Source organism: Pseudopipra pipra, chromosome 15 (genome assembly GCF_036250125.1).
Source record: "Pseudopipra pipra isolate bDixPip1 chromosome 15, bDixPip1.hap1, whole genome shotgun sequence".
In the NCBI taxonomy this organism is placed as follows: Eukaryota; Metazoa; Chordata; class Aves; order Passeriformes; family Pipridae; genus Pseudopipra; species Pseudopipra pipra.
The window spans coordinates 7,045,935-7,058,846 of record NC_087563.1 but is presented as its reverse complement, the minus strand read 5'-3'; the positions used below and the strand labels follow the sequence as shown (position 1 = coordinate 7,058,846).

The window sequence follows — 12,912 nt, the reverse complement described above, 5'->3', positions numbered from 1 at the left end:
GCTACATTAGACTGTGTTAAGGGATCTAAAGCTCTACCAGAGTTCTAGAAGCAACATCTGAAGCACCTGACAGGATACCGTTTGTAAAAGTTGTTAAGATTGCTTTGTAAGAGATTCTAACTCTGTTCTTTAAATTTCTTTCCCATAGGGCCTCCAGCAGTGGAGACAAGGAGTGTAGCTTCTATTAAATGCAAAGGAAGGCAGGAGACTTCTAGAGTTGCAAGATAAATTTTATTAGTGAGACTTCACATTATTTTACTCTTTAAAAAATAATATCTACATTACAACAATTAGAGGGTTCCCTTTTCATATATGGTTGCTGAGAGCTCAATATTAAGACTGTCTGGATAGAGAATCTTTATTGGATTTTTTTTGTATTTTGTGAATTATATTTTGTGAGACCACATGTGCTCACAGGATGCTGTATTCCACTTTCTGGGAACAGAAGCTGAGGGGGGGTTGTAAACTGCCCTCTTGTGTGGTCAGTAAGAACTGGGTTTAGGTAACTGTGCCAGTCTTGGAACATTGGTGGTGCTAACAGAACTGACCTGATACTGATACTGGCATGATATTTCTAGTAGCAGTTATACTTATGCATGCATAAATGCTGTGTAGTTGAAAAACTGTGATATTTGGAGATCAGGTAGTCAGAAAAGTCTAAGAGAAAATGGGTTTGTACTCCCAGCAGTGAGAGTACCTGTGAATGCAAGTGTAGTTAGAGGTGAATTTCGCTTGCAGTTATTGATGAACAAACCTAAGAGGCAGCTGTGATTATAAACGTGCATGTGAAAGGGATGCAGGACACTTGGAAAAAAACCAAACTGACACTTTTTGCTTTAATTTCAGTCCAGAGCAGGATTTGTCTCAGGATTTGTTAAGTATTTTCCTGTGGTGTAATCCAGGACATGACAGGAGACTGCAATTGCCATCAATAACCTTCTTAGCAGGGCTAAAGGGCTAGAGGTCCACAGAGCCCTAAACATGAACAACAAAATGCTCATTCCTTTTTCACTACTAACCTGTCTTAGAGCACTGAAGCTGGGAAAGAGGAAAGATCCCAGTGCAGATGAGTAGATGATCAGGGCAGTACATTGTGTACCAGTGTGTGTGGTACAGACAGGGAAATCTACTCCATTATACTCGCAAATATTCTCTCTGATGTGTGGAATACTGCAAAGAACAACATTTTCTTCTTCACTGTTGCTCTCCATTAAATTCTGAGATGACAGATGCTATTACATTACAGTCAGGAGTCTTGACACATTTCTAGTCCCACCACATGGAGGATGGTCTAATGTAGATATTATATTGTTGTTACATGGACTCTGTTTTTATTAAACAATGGTAGCAAACATTCTAGTGCTGTCTCTTGCTCCAAATAGCCATATTTCAGTAGGTAATGAGAAATACCAGCATTAGTACTCCTGTTTTTTAAAAAGATATGGTATTTGTGCCTACTGCACGGAAATAACATATTGCTTCTCTGTGTGACAGAGGAGATCATTCTGCTCCATGCAGTGATTTCCTTGTTCTACCTACCCAGGAAGTAAACAGGAGAGTAGAAGTGGAAATGGAAATATTACCCCTGCAGAAGGATAATTACTCTGATACATGTGACAGTGTAAGATTCTGTAATAAGGTGTCTGACAGTGACTGGGAACCACAGCATATTACCTAGCTGGTGCTTCCCTGGCAACAGATAAAGCACAGGATAAAAAGAATACTCACCTGTTCTGCCTCTGTTCAGGACTGTAATCTTGTTTGGGTGTGTATAGTACTGTTCAGATCTGTTGCCTCTCAGGATGAGCAATGGGCACTGTACATGTGCATGGAGGAGCTGTTTTGAGCCGAGTTTCTGGCTATTCAAAAGTGTAGGCTGGCTGATAAGGCAACTCTTGCACACAATTGATTGCAGACTGTTAACCTATGCTTAGAAATCAATATTCACTTAACACCACATTTAACAGGCAAACGCAGTACAAACTAACAGCAGTTACACAGTGCACACATTTACACTCGGAATAAACAGGTCAGGAAGCAGCACTTGGCAGAGGAGCAGGGGATGGATGGGGCAAGCAGCTGGAAGGGGCAAGGGCAACTTGAGTATGTGGAGAGGTACAAGGAGATTTTTGCAACTGAGTGTCCCAGGGGTTTTGTGGTAAATACATCTTCAGTGAGCTATATGCATTCCCTAAGGGTTACTGAGAAGGTTCGTCCTGAGGCCAGGCAAGATCATCTTTTGCTGGGTAAAACTAAATTTACTGGAGTTGAGCACAGAAGTCCATCTTGAACAACAAAACCCAAGTGTGTTGCAAGCTGTGATAATGGATTATATATATGTTGCAAGGGGCAAAACAGAATGGAGCAAGAATATAAACTCTAATATAGTGTCCTTGATCTGGAATGGTATTTTTCATATACTTAGAAAATGGATTTGAAAAGGGAACTGAAAGTAATCCAGAAATGGTGTTTACCAGGGACTTTATGTGTCTGTTTATTGAGCTTTCTTTGCAACCCACCCTGGAGTACAGACTCCTAATCTTTATGATATGCTTACCCTTCACAGACTTGAGAAGTAGATCCACACAAACCTCATTAAGTTCAACAAGTCCAAGTGCAAGATGCCACACCTGATTTGGGACAGCCCTCAATATCAACACAGAGTGGGGGATGAATGGATTGAGAGCAGCCCTGCAGAAAAGGACTTGGGGATATGGGTAGATGGAAAATCGGACATGAGTAGGTAATGGGCACTTGCAGCCCAGAAAACCATCTTGCAGCCTGGGCTGCATAAAAAGCAACATGGCCAGCAGGTTGAGAGGTGATTCTTCTCCTCCAGCCCACACCACCTCCCCACCTGGAGTTCAGCATCCAGCTCTGGGGTGCCCAGTACGTGACAGACATGGACCTGTTCAAGCAGGCCCAGAGGAGGCCATGAAAAGGAGGGGGCTGGAATACCTCTTCTATGAGGAAAGGCTGAGACAGTAGACTTGGTTTGGCCTGGAGAGAAGAAGGCTCTGTGGAGACCCTGTTGTAGGTCTTCTTTCAATATATAGAGGATGATAAGGGCAGATACACCAGGGCCTGTGGTGACAGGACATGGGGCAATGGTTTTAAACTAAAAGAATGTATGTTTTGATTACATATTAGGAAAAACTTCTTCCCTGTGAGGGTGGTGAGGCCCTGGCACAGGTTGCCCAGAGAAGCTGTGGCTGCCCCATCCCTGGAAGTGTTCAAGGCCAGGTTGGATGGGGCTTGGAGCAACCTGGTCTAGTGGAAGGTGTCCCTGCCCATGGCAGGGGTGGAACAAGATCGTCTTTAAGGTCCCTTCCAACAGAAACCATTCAGTGATTGCAGGCCCGAGGAGGAGCTCCAGAAGGTGGGGTGGGCAGACATCCTGTGTCAGGTCATCCCTGCAGTCAGAAACCAAACCCTGCACAAGTTCTGACAGAACTCAGACCTTTGTTTTAAACTGCTGAGCTGGAACATGAGCCTGGCTGTTACTCACAATGCACACATGGCAGAAGCAATGGTGAGAACCACATCTGCAGAGCTCAGCGCGAACTGACGCGGGGAAAGTGGGGGGCAAGTACGCTGGGAGGTTTCCAGAGACTGCTATTCTGGGTCAAGGCTGTTCCATTCCTCTTGTCTGAAAGCCTTCTGTTTCCCAAAGGTAAATCTGTAGTGGGACGTGCCTGGATATGGAATAAGATTAATAATATGGGAAGGAAAGATTCCATTTATGCCAAGTTAATGTTCAGCAACAGGGGCAGGAACAGAGCCAGAGAAGGCCAAGAAGTAGCAGCTCCAGAATGCTCAGAGGAGGCCAAAGGCATGCTGCTATGTTCAGAGCTGTCTTGCTGCATCTTCCCTTCAGCCACCTAGGAAATGAAAAGGAGGGATGAGTCCCAGTTAGACACATTTATGCTCAAACTTCTGGCTGCAGAGCCTCCAGTTCTGAGCCCTAATGTGAGACCATTGAAACTCCTGTGGCCAGGCATGTGGCTTCCTATTTCTGCTTGTCTGTGAAAGGAACAGCTTAAGGTAGAGTGGTTCAGTGTTCCACATGCACGTGGCATCCCTAGTTTTGATGTCCAAAGTCACACATTTCCAGATCCAAGGTTTTTCGACTACTGTCTCTAGGCTACTTGACTCACTGCTTTGTGAAGGCAACAAAGCAATGCATACCTGGGACATTTCTGAAGCAAGAGATGTGCTGGCACTGTCTCCTTGGAAGCTTAGGGAAGATGAATGAGGTAAGTCTTCCTGTCTTTCTAGAGCTGTCTGCTTCAGGTGCATTTGAGACCAAATGGCATTTTCTGCAAACAGAAGTAAAGCAAGAGTCTTATTGTGCTTTTCTTGTGCAGTCTTGGAGTCTAGTGAACAGAAATCTAGGGAAGCTATTTTAGGAAATGCACTCACAGGCTGTGTGGCCTTGATTTAGAAAATATATATTCTCTGTTCAGTGAATGGCCTGTCAGTTTGTGGGTTTGCTTGTGAGGTTGAGCAGACTGCAAAAATGTCTGCACTGTACTTGAGGACTTTTGGGTCCTTCTGTGACTTTCCCAACTGTGTATTTTGTAAGGGGCTGATTTTTAGTATCTCAGGTGGGATGTTTAGGTTGTAGATGTATCTACAGTGCTGGGTGTAAGGCTCTTCTATACTGCAGGAGTTAGGTTTAGATATTAATCATTTACATAATGATGCTGGGCTTTTTTATATCCTTTGGAAGCTTTTACAAACATTAAATATTTAAGTCTCATTAAGGTATGTTGCTAAAATGCTAGGGAGATAAAAAAAATACAGTTGCATGTAACAGGATTTTTTTGTAACTGCTATGCTGCTGAATCTAATTACAGGCTGCCTCAGGAGCTACTTATGTTGATCAAGTAAGTGAGGGCCAAAGGAGAGTAGAGGAAGGAGGACAGGAGGGAAATCCCAACCCATAATCCTCACAGAGGTGGTTACTCAGCAACCTATGGACACAGCACATCTGACCTCCCCTTGTGAAGTTTTTGCAGTGCCCTTCATTTGCATGGTGTTTGGAAATAGCTTCATGGTGTTTGAGATGAACAGAAGTGTTTCCAAAAGATACAGAAGCACTTCTGAGAGCAGAGCCAAGCTGGTCCCACAGGTTGCAGAGGAAATTATGGAGACATTGCAGAAGAAGACAGAACTATACACAAGAGCAGTGCGAAGTAGGATCTTGAAACCACAGGACTTGAATTCCCCCATGCTGAGCTGTTTCTCTGTGATGTGATTGATGCTTACCAAGGCATTTGTTGCTCTCAAACATGCCGAGTATCTGGTCACACTTCTCCTTCTGGTTGCCGCTGCTCTCACAGGTACACCACAAGGAGACCTCCACACTGGAGTTACTGACATAGTTGGGTGTCATGGGTGTGCCTGTCCCAAACCCCCGGATGAAAGAAACATCAGGAATCATGTTATACTAAAGGGAATGCTGCCCTGGAGGCAGAAGCCTTCCACTGTGATAAGTGTGTTACCCAGGCCAGGTCAGGACTCCCAGCCAGGTGACCCAGGCCTGATGAACCAACCTGAAGTCTGCTGGCCTGTGAGAAAGTGTGGAGATTGCTACCCCTGACTCAGGCACTCTGATGGTGAGAGGTACTGGGAACTGAAGCTGGTGGATGCATTAGACTGAAGGATGGGAAGCACCTGCAGGGGCTCAGCTGTGGTACTGCCACATGGCAGCAAAAGGTGCTCCTGCTCCTTGTGTAGCTGGTAACACTGTGTGGCCAGGTGCCTTTTGCCAAGCAAATACTGCACACCATAGTGTGCCATTCAGCCAGTGTTCATTTAGCACAAAACCAGCAGAGGCATCTGGGAAAATGGAAGGCATAGTCTATATTTACAGCTTCTGAGATACTGCTGCTCTTTACAGCTCCGCTCTTGAGCCACTCTGAAAATGTTGTTGGCAGTAAATAACTCAAACCAGACGACCTTCCTTCAAACAGCTGGTAGTGCCATGTTCTGGCTGGCCCTGAGAACACATTGTGCACAATACTAACCAACCATCAGGTGTCTAAAAGTTGGGCAGTGATGGAATGCAGTGTTTAATCCCTGCTGTGATGGGATGTAACTCCTGCATCAGGAATGACTTAGTTCACACAAGCCCAGAGAGCCCCGTTGATGAGGCCCTTAGAGCACTTTGCACCGGCCAATGATGCAAACAGGTGTTGAGAAATCTCAGGCAAGTGCTCCTGATTTGGTAACAGAGGATGAGACAAAGTACAGCAATAAATGCCAGGGAAGAGCTCTCTTTGGGCTGCATTTACCTCAGAGGCAAGGGGGAGCACTGGCATCAATCAGTACAGCATATTCCCTGGTACACTGAGCACCACATCCTGCAGGAGAGCAGGATAGTCCTTTACAGCATCAAAGTGTGCCTGCAAGTTCGTGGCCTGAAAGCATCCACCCTGTATGCTCCTGTGGATATCACTTACCAATCATCCCCATGTAAGCCTGCAGGCATGCAGCATGGTTGTGCAGAGAGCAGCCATCTGGAGACGTGTCTGCAGGTTGACAGTTTTGTTGGAAGTCAGCCAGTCGGGATCTGTAGGAAGGAAAAGGAGACCATCAGTGTCTACATTGTTTTCCTCTCTTGGCCAACATCTGCTGCTGCCGGACCTACTTGCAGAAAGGGTCCTCTAAGCATAAGTCCAGCAGCCAGAGGCAACTGGGTTTGGTGTTAGACTGGAAGGAACAATCAGGAACAATAGTCTTCCGGCGTCTTTCTCCACAAAATTCATCCTGACACGGACAGAAGAGGATCCTCTTGGTGAAGTCCTCAGGGACTTTCTCAAAGAAATTCCTCAGCCCCCTGAGGCACTTGCGCCGGTCACACACGTCCTCGCTCCCCGCCGCCCTGGTGCAGATGGAGGCGTAGTCTGTGCGCAGACGAACACACTTCTTGCTCAGATTACAGACATGACTTTCTTTCAGGCACGGGTTTGTTGCATCTCCCGCTAACTGTGAGCCTATAAAGCCACAAGAAATACAGAAACCATGAACAGAGCCCCAAGAGGAGATTCTGTGTGGAAGCAGGAATAGCCCTTTCTTGACGGCCAGATTTGGAACATCAAAAAGAACAAAGCAAATCAGTCCTTGTATGTGCCTGCAGTATGACACTGTAGTTATATTAGTTACAAAAGAAGATTTTTTTTATTAGTTCGTGGTAGGGTGCTTGTTTCAGAAAATTGATCATTGTGGGTTATTCCCAGTTTTATGGGCCTGGATCTGTGGCTGTATTCACACTTGATAGTGGGGACAAATTTAGGCAAGTATCCAGAGCAGGTATTCCTCTGATTAAAGGGGCCATTACCCCAAATTGTTCCTAATAACCTTCAGCCTCTGAAAAGGTAAGAGAGGGCAGCATTATATCATGTAACCATTACAATTTTTACCTGATACCAGAGCTGCCAGTTTATTATAATCTGTCTTCCAGTGTTCTTCATTTGCTGGGTTCTCATAGGGAGAGGTCTCCAAATGGAAATAACCTAGGCAAGATACAAGATATTTCATGCAGTGGAAGAAATGCTTTGTGACCAGTTTGCTTATTTATTTGTTTGTTTATTCTTAAATGGGTATTTTTCTTGTTTATGTCTAGCTCTTTCCTCAGGCTGGAGTTCAGAGGTGCTCTGTCTTGCTCAGATCCAAATGCCAAGAATGGTTCTGCTGGAAATGCAAAGGTACTAGTGTGTAAACCCAGCATTACATTTTATCTGGCTGGAATTTGGTCTAAGTCATCTGGCATTTCCAGCCTCAGTACAAGTGAGGAGCTGAGCAGCACAGACAGGCTTTAGTGAGAGGTTAAGTAGGAGCATCCCACTAAAAAAACCAGCAGCACATTCAGGGATGCCATGACACTGTGTGTCATAATCACAAGTGCCTTTCAGTGATGGACAGATAGGACCATTTTGAGGTATTTTTTACAGTGCTAAATTTAACTGCCTCAGAGTAGCTGCCTTTGTATCTTAGAGTCCCCGGTGTATTTGAAGGGCTGGTCCCAGACCAGACCAGTTTTCCCTGCTTATCAAACACAGCAGTAAATTCTCTTTACTAGGTGTCGTTCCAAAGCAATACCTGCAGTGTTGGGAAGTGGCCTTTCCCAGCTGTTTTCAGATGGGGGGCAGGGGTAAGCCTTGCTAGTACCTTGTAAATTCCTATTATTTCATCTCACCATCTGTCATGCTGGAGTGAACGGTCCAGAAGACACGTAAGCAGTGCTCCTGTCTCTTCATGCGCCGGTGACACTTGCAGTGCAGCAAAGAGCTGTTCCCAAGGTCCAGCTCTGCATTCAGACATCTGACCCTGCTATCGTGATCCAGTGGAAGGAGGCGAGTCTTGGCCAGGGCACAGTTTTCCAGGATCCTGTACGTGGCATTGCAGGTGGAGTCCGAGAGGCACAGCCGCTCTGCCACGACACAGTCACTCCTGGGCAGAGCCAGGAGGTCTCCTGGTCGAGTGGAGAAAAGATTGTTAGGACCCCAGTCAGGATGAATGCCACACAAGCACCTTGTCACTGTTCTGCAGGGATCCTTTCTGAAGCAAGGACTCCACGTGAGAGGCAGAACTCGTTGGGGTCTTTCACGAGGAGTAGCAAGGAACAAGAGCTTTCTCCACTCAGAAACAAAAGGATGAGTATTTATGAAAGAGGCAACAAAAGGTCAAATAAAATTCTCAAAAATAATTTTGTTTAATAAAACCTTTTTTTGTCACCCTTAACTCTTTCAGCTTGGCTCTGTATTTTATGGAGCAGTAAATCCCCGTGAAACCTCGGGGTTGCTGAGGCCTGCTTTGAAGAAGCTCTTCTGTCTGAGCAGTGAAAACCGCAGTGCAATAAGCACATAGTAACACCATACTGTGTGCTGTGAGTCAGTGCTGCTGCAATTACTAAAGTATATGCTGGTCATTAAGAGATGTACTGAGAAAGCCATTTATAGGGTGTAAAAACAACCACTTTACTGATCTTGAAAATATAAGGACGCGTATTTTTTGCATAATAAAACGAATCCTTAACATGAGATGCAAGTAGCTTCATCTAGAAGTGCTGATATGCAGTCATTTTAAGTATTTAAAACACAGTCCCTGAAATCCCTGCCAAAAATGCAGATGAAGGCTTAGCCTGCCAGCTTTCACCTGTTGGCTGATTGTAAACCCTTGCCTATATCTCTGTGTGTACATATATTTGTGTGACACATGCACTGATTATATATATATATACAGACACGTGCTACCTCATGTAGAAGTATTAAATAATCTTAGATTAAACAACATAATCTTTAAAACTAGTTTTTTTTCTCAGCTTTTAATTTTTTTATATGGACTGTTGTCTCCTAAGGGGTGATAGCTAACACTGCCATCCAGAGGGACCTAGAAAAACTTGGCAAGCAGGTCCATGAAAATCTCATGAAGTTCAACAAGTCCAAGTGCAGGTGCTGCACATGGTCAGGGCAATCCCAGACATGAATCTGGACTGGAAGATGAACATATTGAGAGCAGCCCCGCAGAGAAGGACTTGGGGGTTCTTGTGGATGAGCTGGCCATGTGCACTTGCAGCCCAGAAAGCCAAGCACATCCTGGGCTGCATCAAAATCAGATTGGCCAGCAGGTTGAGGGAAGAGATTCTGCCCCTCTGCTCTGCCCTCCTGAGATCCCACCTGCAGTGCTGCATCCAACTCTGGGGCCCTCAGCACAAGAAAGCTGTGGACACAAAGATGCTCCAAGGGCTGGAGCCCCTCTGCTCTAAAGACAGGCTCGGAGAGCAGGGGGTGTTTAGCCTAGAGACGAGAAGGCTCTGAGCAGACCTTAGAGCCCCTTCCAGTGCTTAAAGGGTACTTCTGAAAAAAGAGGGAAAGCAACTTTTTATACAGGCAGATAGTGATAAGACAAGGGAGAACAAATTTAAAATAGAGATGAGATCTAGATTAGATGTTAGGAAGAAGTTTTTTACTCAGAAGGTGGCAAGGCCCTGGCACAGATTGCCCAGAGAAGCTGTGGCTGGCCCATCCCTGGAAGTGTTCCAGGCCAGGTTGGATGGGGCTTGGAGCAACACAGTCTAGTGAAAGGGGTCTCTGCCCATGGCAGGGGGTGAAAAGAGATGAGCTTTAAGGTCCCTTCCAATCCAAGTCTTTCTATGATCCTATGATTATGTTGTCAAAGGTAGGTGAATTCAGTCTGTAATCTTCCTTCCTTTCTGCAGTTTATTAACCTATGTTTACAGTACAAGTACAATGAAGTCTTGGAACAAGACAGTTTGCTAAAACATTATATATAACCTAGTATGTTTCTTCCCTTCAGGTCAATATTGCTTGGCTGTTTTTAAGAAATGACTGTGCTGAGCCTTACATCTACCTTTAATGTTCTTTGGGTACATCATCTTACCCATCATTCTTTGTTCAGCAGGTGCAGTAGTACTATTTCAGTCTGCCTTCACTACAGATTAGGAAAAAATCTTGGTAAGCTCATATTGCCTGATGTACCATCTTCACCATCTACCTTGTTTTCCACTCTCTTCCCTTTTGCTGGCTTCATCAGTTTAGTTGCTGTAGGCAGTAGTCTGCATAATTCTATACCAGTCTGCTTCTCAAACTTTCTACTTTTCCTACAGTCCAGTAATACTGCATAGGTACCTTTGTCTCATCTGTACAAATTTCTTTATTTTTCTATCAGCTTACTGTACTTTGTAGTTCATCTGGCTCTTACATAGAGACTCAATGACTTTTTAAGCTCCCTGAAAAGTCTCTTGTCAGAAATGCTTTGTACTCAGCACAATGGGTTCAGGTGAAGCTGCTTTAAACCTCAAACTTAAAACAGACATCATACAATAGCTGTGCATTGTTGTAAACCCTGAAACTTGACAAGTTATTTCAGTTTTTTTAAATGAAAGTATTCCAGATAACAATGTGAAAGAATAAGAAAGCTAATTCTTTCCTAGACCTATGGTCTAGGTTGCAGAACATGTTAAAGACCACATGGGTATGGGAATCCCTTCCATAGTTAAAAAAAGGTAAAAGGTAACAACCAATTAACAGATTATTATTTATACCTTAGAAAAAATGGATAGGTAATATATCTTTTTTCTCCCTTTTCACTCAATGGCCTGTCATATAGATATGTATATCCAGTTGCCTGTGGTGCACTGTGGTATTGAAAGAGAGGACGATTACAGAAGGGAAACCTTTCTGTAAACAGTTAGCAAAGAAGAATTGGCATTTGAACATGGAAAACCGGGGGAAATCTATCATAACCATGTGGCTGACAGTGCTACTGAGGTCTAAGTGCAACAGCCCATTTTTTAACAGTCATTGTGATATTCAGCAGCTGCAGCTTTTCCTGAGTGTAAAGCACTGACATCCCATAGCCAGGGTCTAGGAATGCTTCAGAGCCGTTTGTAGTTTCTATGTTCCCAGTCACATCAGCCACGAAGGCTGCACAAGAGATTAACCGGAAAGAGGAATAATTTCAATCCTCATCTCTCGTGATTTGGCAGTAATAGGAGGCAGAGTGGAAACATCAGATGCATCTCTGCAGGAGCTCCTTAGATTGGTCTCAGCAGACTGAGCCTCTCCTCGGAAAACTATGGGCTCGGAGCACTCCAGAGAGGGAATGCATGGGGGGTAGGTATCAAAAACTGCTCTAAGCGAAGCCAGCGAGAGCGCGGCGCAGCCGGGACCCGCTCAGGCGCATCCTCGCATTTTACCCGTCCGGCCGCGGTCTGGGATCGGCTCCGGCATCTCCCCTCGCTCCTCGGGAATCGACTCCAGCATCGCCCCTCGCTCCTCACCCCTCGCCCCCAGGGCAGACCTTCCCCCCCCTGCAGAGCGTCCCTCTAGTTTGGCCACAGTCACGCTGGCGGGTCCCCGCTCCTGGAGAGCAGCAGCCGCCTTTCCCGGTTGGAAACGCGAATTCCGACGCGCCGCCTGCGCCCGGAGCAGCCCGAGGAGCACCGGGGGGAGCACCGTGCACAACACCGCGGGAGCACCGTGCATAACACCGCGGGAGCACCGGGGGAAGCTCCGTGTACAACACCGCGGGAGCACCGGGGGGAGCGCCGGTCACCCGAACGGTCCCGACCCCGGCACCGCCCGCAGCCGCCCCGCAGCGGGATCTGTCCGCCCGCCGGGAGAGGGACGGGGACGCGCCGCCTGCCCTGCCCTGCCCTGCCCGCCCCGAGCCCCGTTACCGGCTCTGGAGAGGAGCAGCCCCAGCAGCAGCGCCGGCCCCATGCCCGCCGTCGGTGTCTCCGAGCGCCGGGGCCGCCGCTCACCCCGGCCCCGCCTCGGCTCTGCCGGGCCCGGCCCGCCCCGTCGAGGTGCGGGCGGCGAGTACCGCCCCCGGCCCGGCCCTGCCCACCCCGGGGGAGCCGCGGGGCCGGGCCGGGCCGAGCTGGGCGGCTCCGAAAGGAACGTTTGTTTATCGATTCCTAGCGCATCCCGGTACCGAGGGCAGAGCTGTGACTGCGCACCTTCGGGGGCGTACCTGGGCAAAGGACAGTTAAGTGTCAAGCAGAAGGAGTGTTCTTGGAGGCGAGAGATGCTGACTGGCTTTTGACTCGATTCCCCTGGTGCTTCTTGGCTTTGTTGTGAAGGGTGTTGTTTCAGGTTCTTACCTGTTGCTGGCTCCGCCTCGGTGGAGCTGCCTGTGTGCACCCAGGCATTTCCGAGAGCCCACCCGGCATTTAGGCAGCTGTGCTTCTTTTGAACAGATCCTTCCTTTTGGTTTGCATCCTAAGATCGCGTTAACCAGTGCGAAAAAGTCACGGTCCAACACATGCACGTCAAACATTAGTAGATGAAAATGAGGCCAACCTTTTATAGGTCGATTGTTTGCGGGAGTAGAGAGACCTACCCCTTCTGCCCGCAAAGCCCGACAGAAAGGGAAATAACT

At 46.7% G+C, this 12,912-nt stretch overlaps 1 protein-coding gene across 1 annotated transcript; it reads right to left on the bottom strand.

The window, feature by feature from the left end:
* Positions 1-209: 209 nt before the first annotated feature.
* Positions 210-12,368, bottom strand: LOC135422463 (GDNF family receptor alpha-4-like). Its single transcript, XM_064671629.1, has 8 exons — positions 12,209-12,368; positions 8,204-8,479; positions 7,428-7,520; positions 6,656-7,001; positions 6,468-6,577; positions 5,272-5,406; positions 4,189-4,319; positions 210-3,881 (listed from the first exon to the last, which is right to left on the bottom strand). Exons 1-8 carry the CDS (start codon positions 12,249-12,251, stop codon positions 3,741-3,743), a joined length of 1,275 nt encoding a protein of 424 aa, XP_064527699.1. The 5' UTR covers positions 12,252-12,368; the 3' UTR covers positions 210-3,740.
* Positions 12,369-12,912: the final 544 nt, after the last annotated feature.

Bases quoted from the DNA above. Each gene is read 5' to 3' on its own strand.
- LOC135422463 (XM_064671629.1), bottom strand. From the start codon at position 12,251: ATGGGGCCGGCGCTGCTGCTGGGGCTGCTCCTCTCCAGAGCCG. The intron at 6,578-6,655 runs GTAGGTCCGGCA...TCCTTCCTACAG, and splicing joins TTAGAGGACCCTTTCTGCAA to ATCCCGACTGGCTGACTTCC. The intron at 4,320-5,271 runs GTAAGCATCAAT...TTCTGTTTGCAG, and splicing joins TGAGAGCAACAAATGCCTTG to AAAATGCCATTTGGTCTCAA.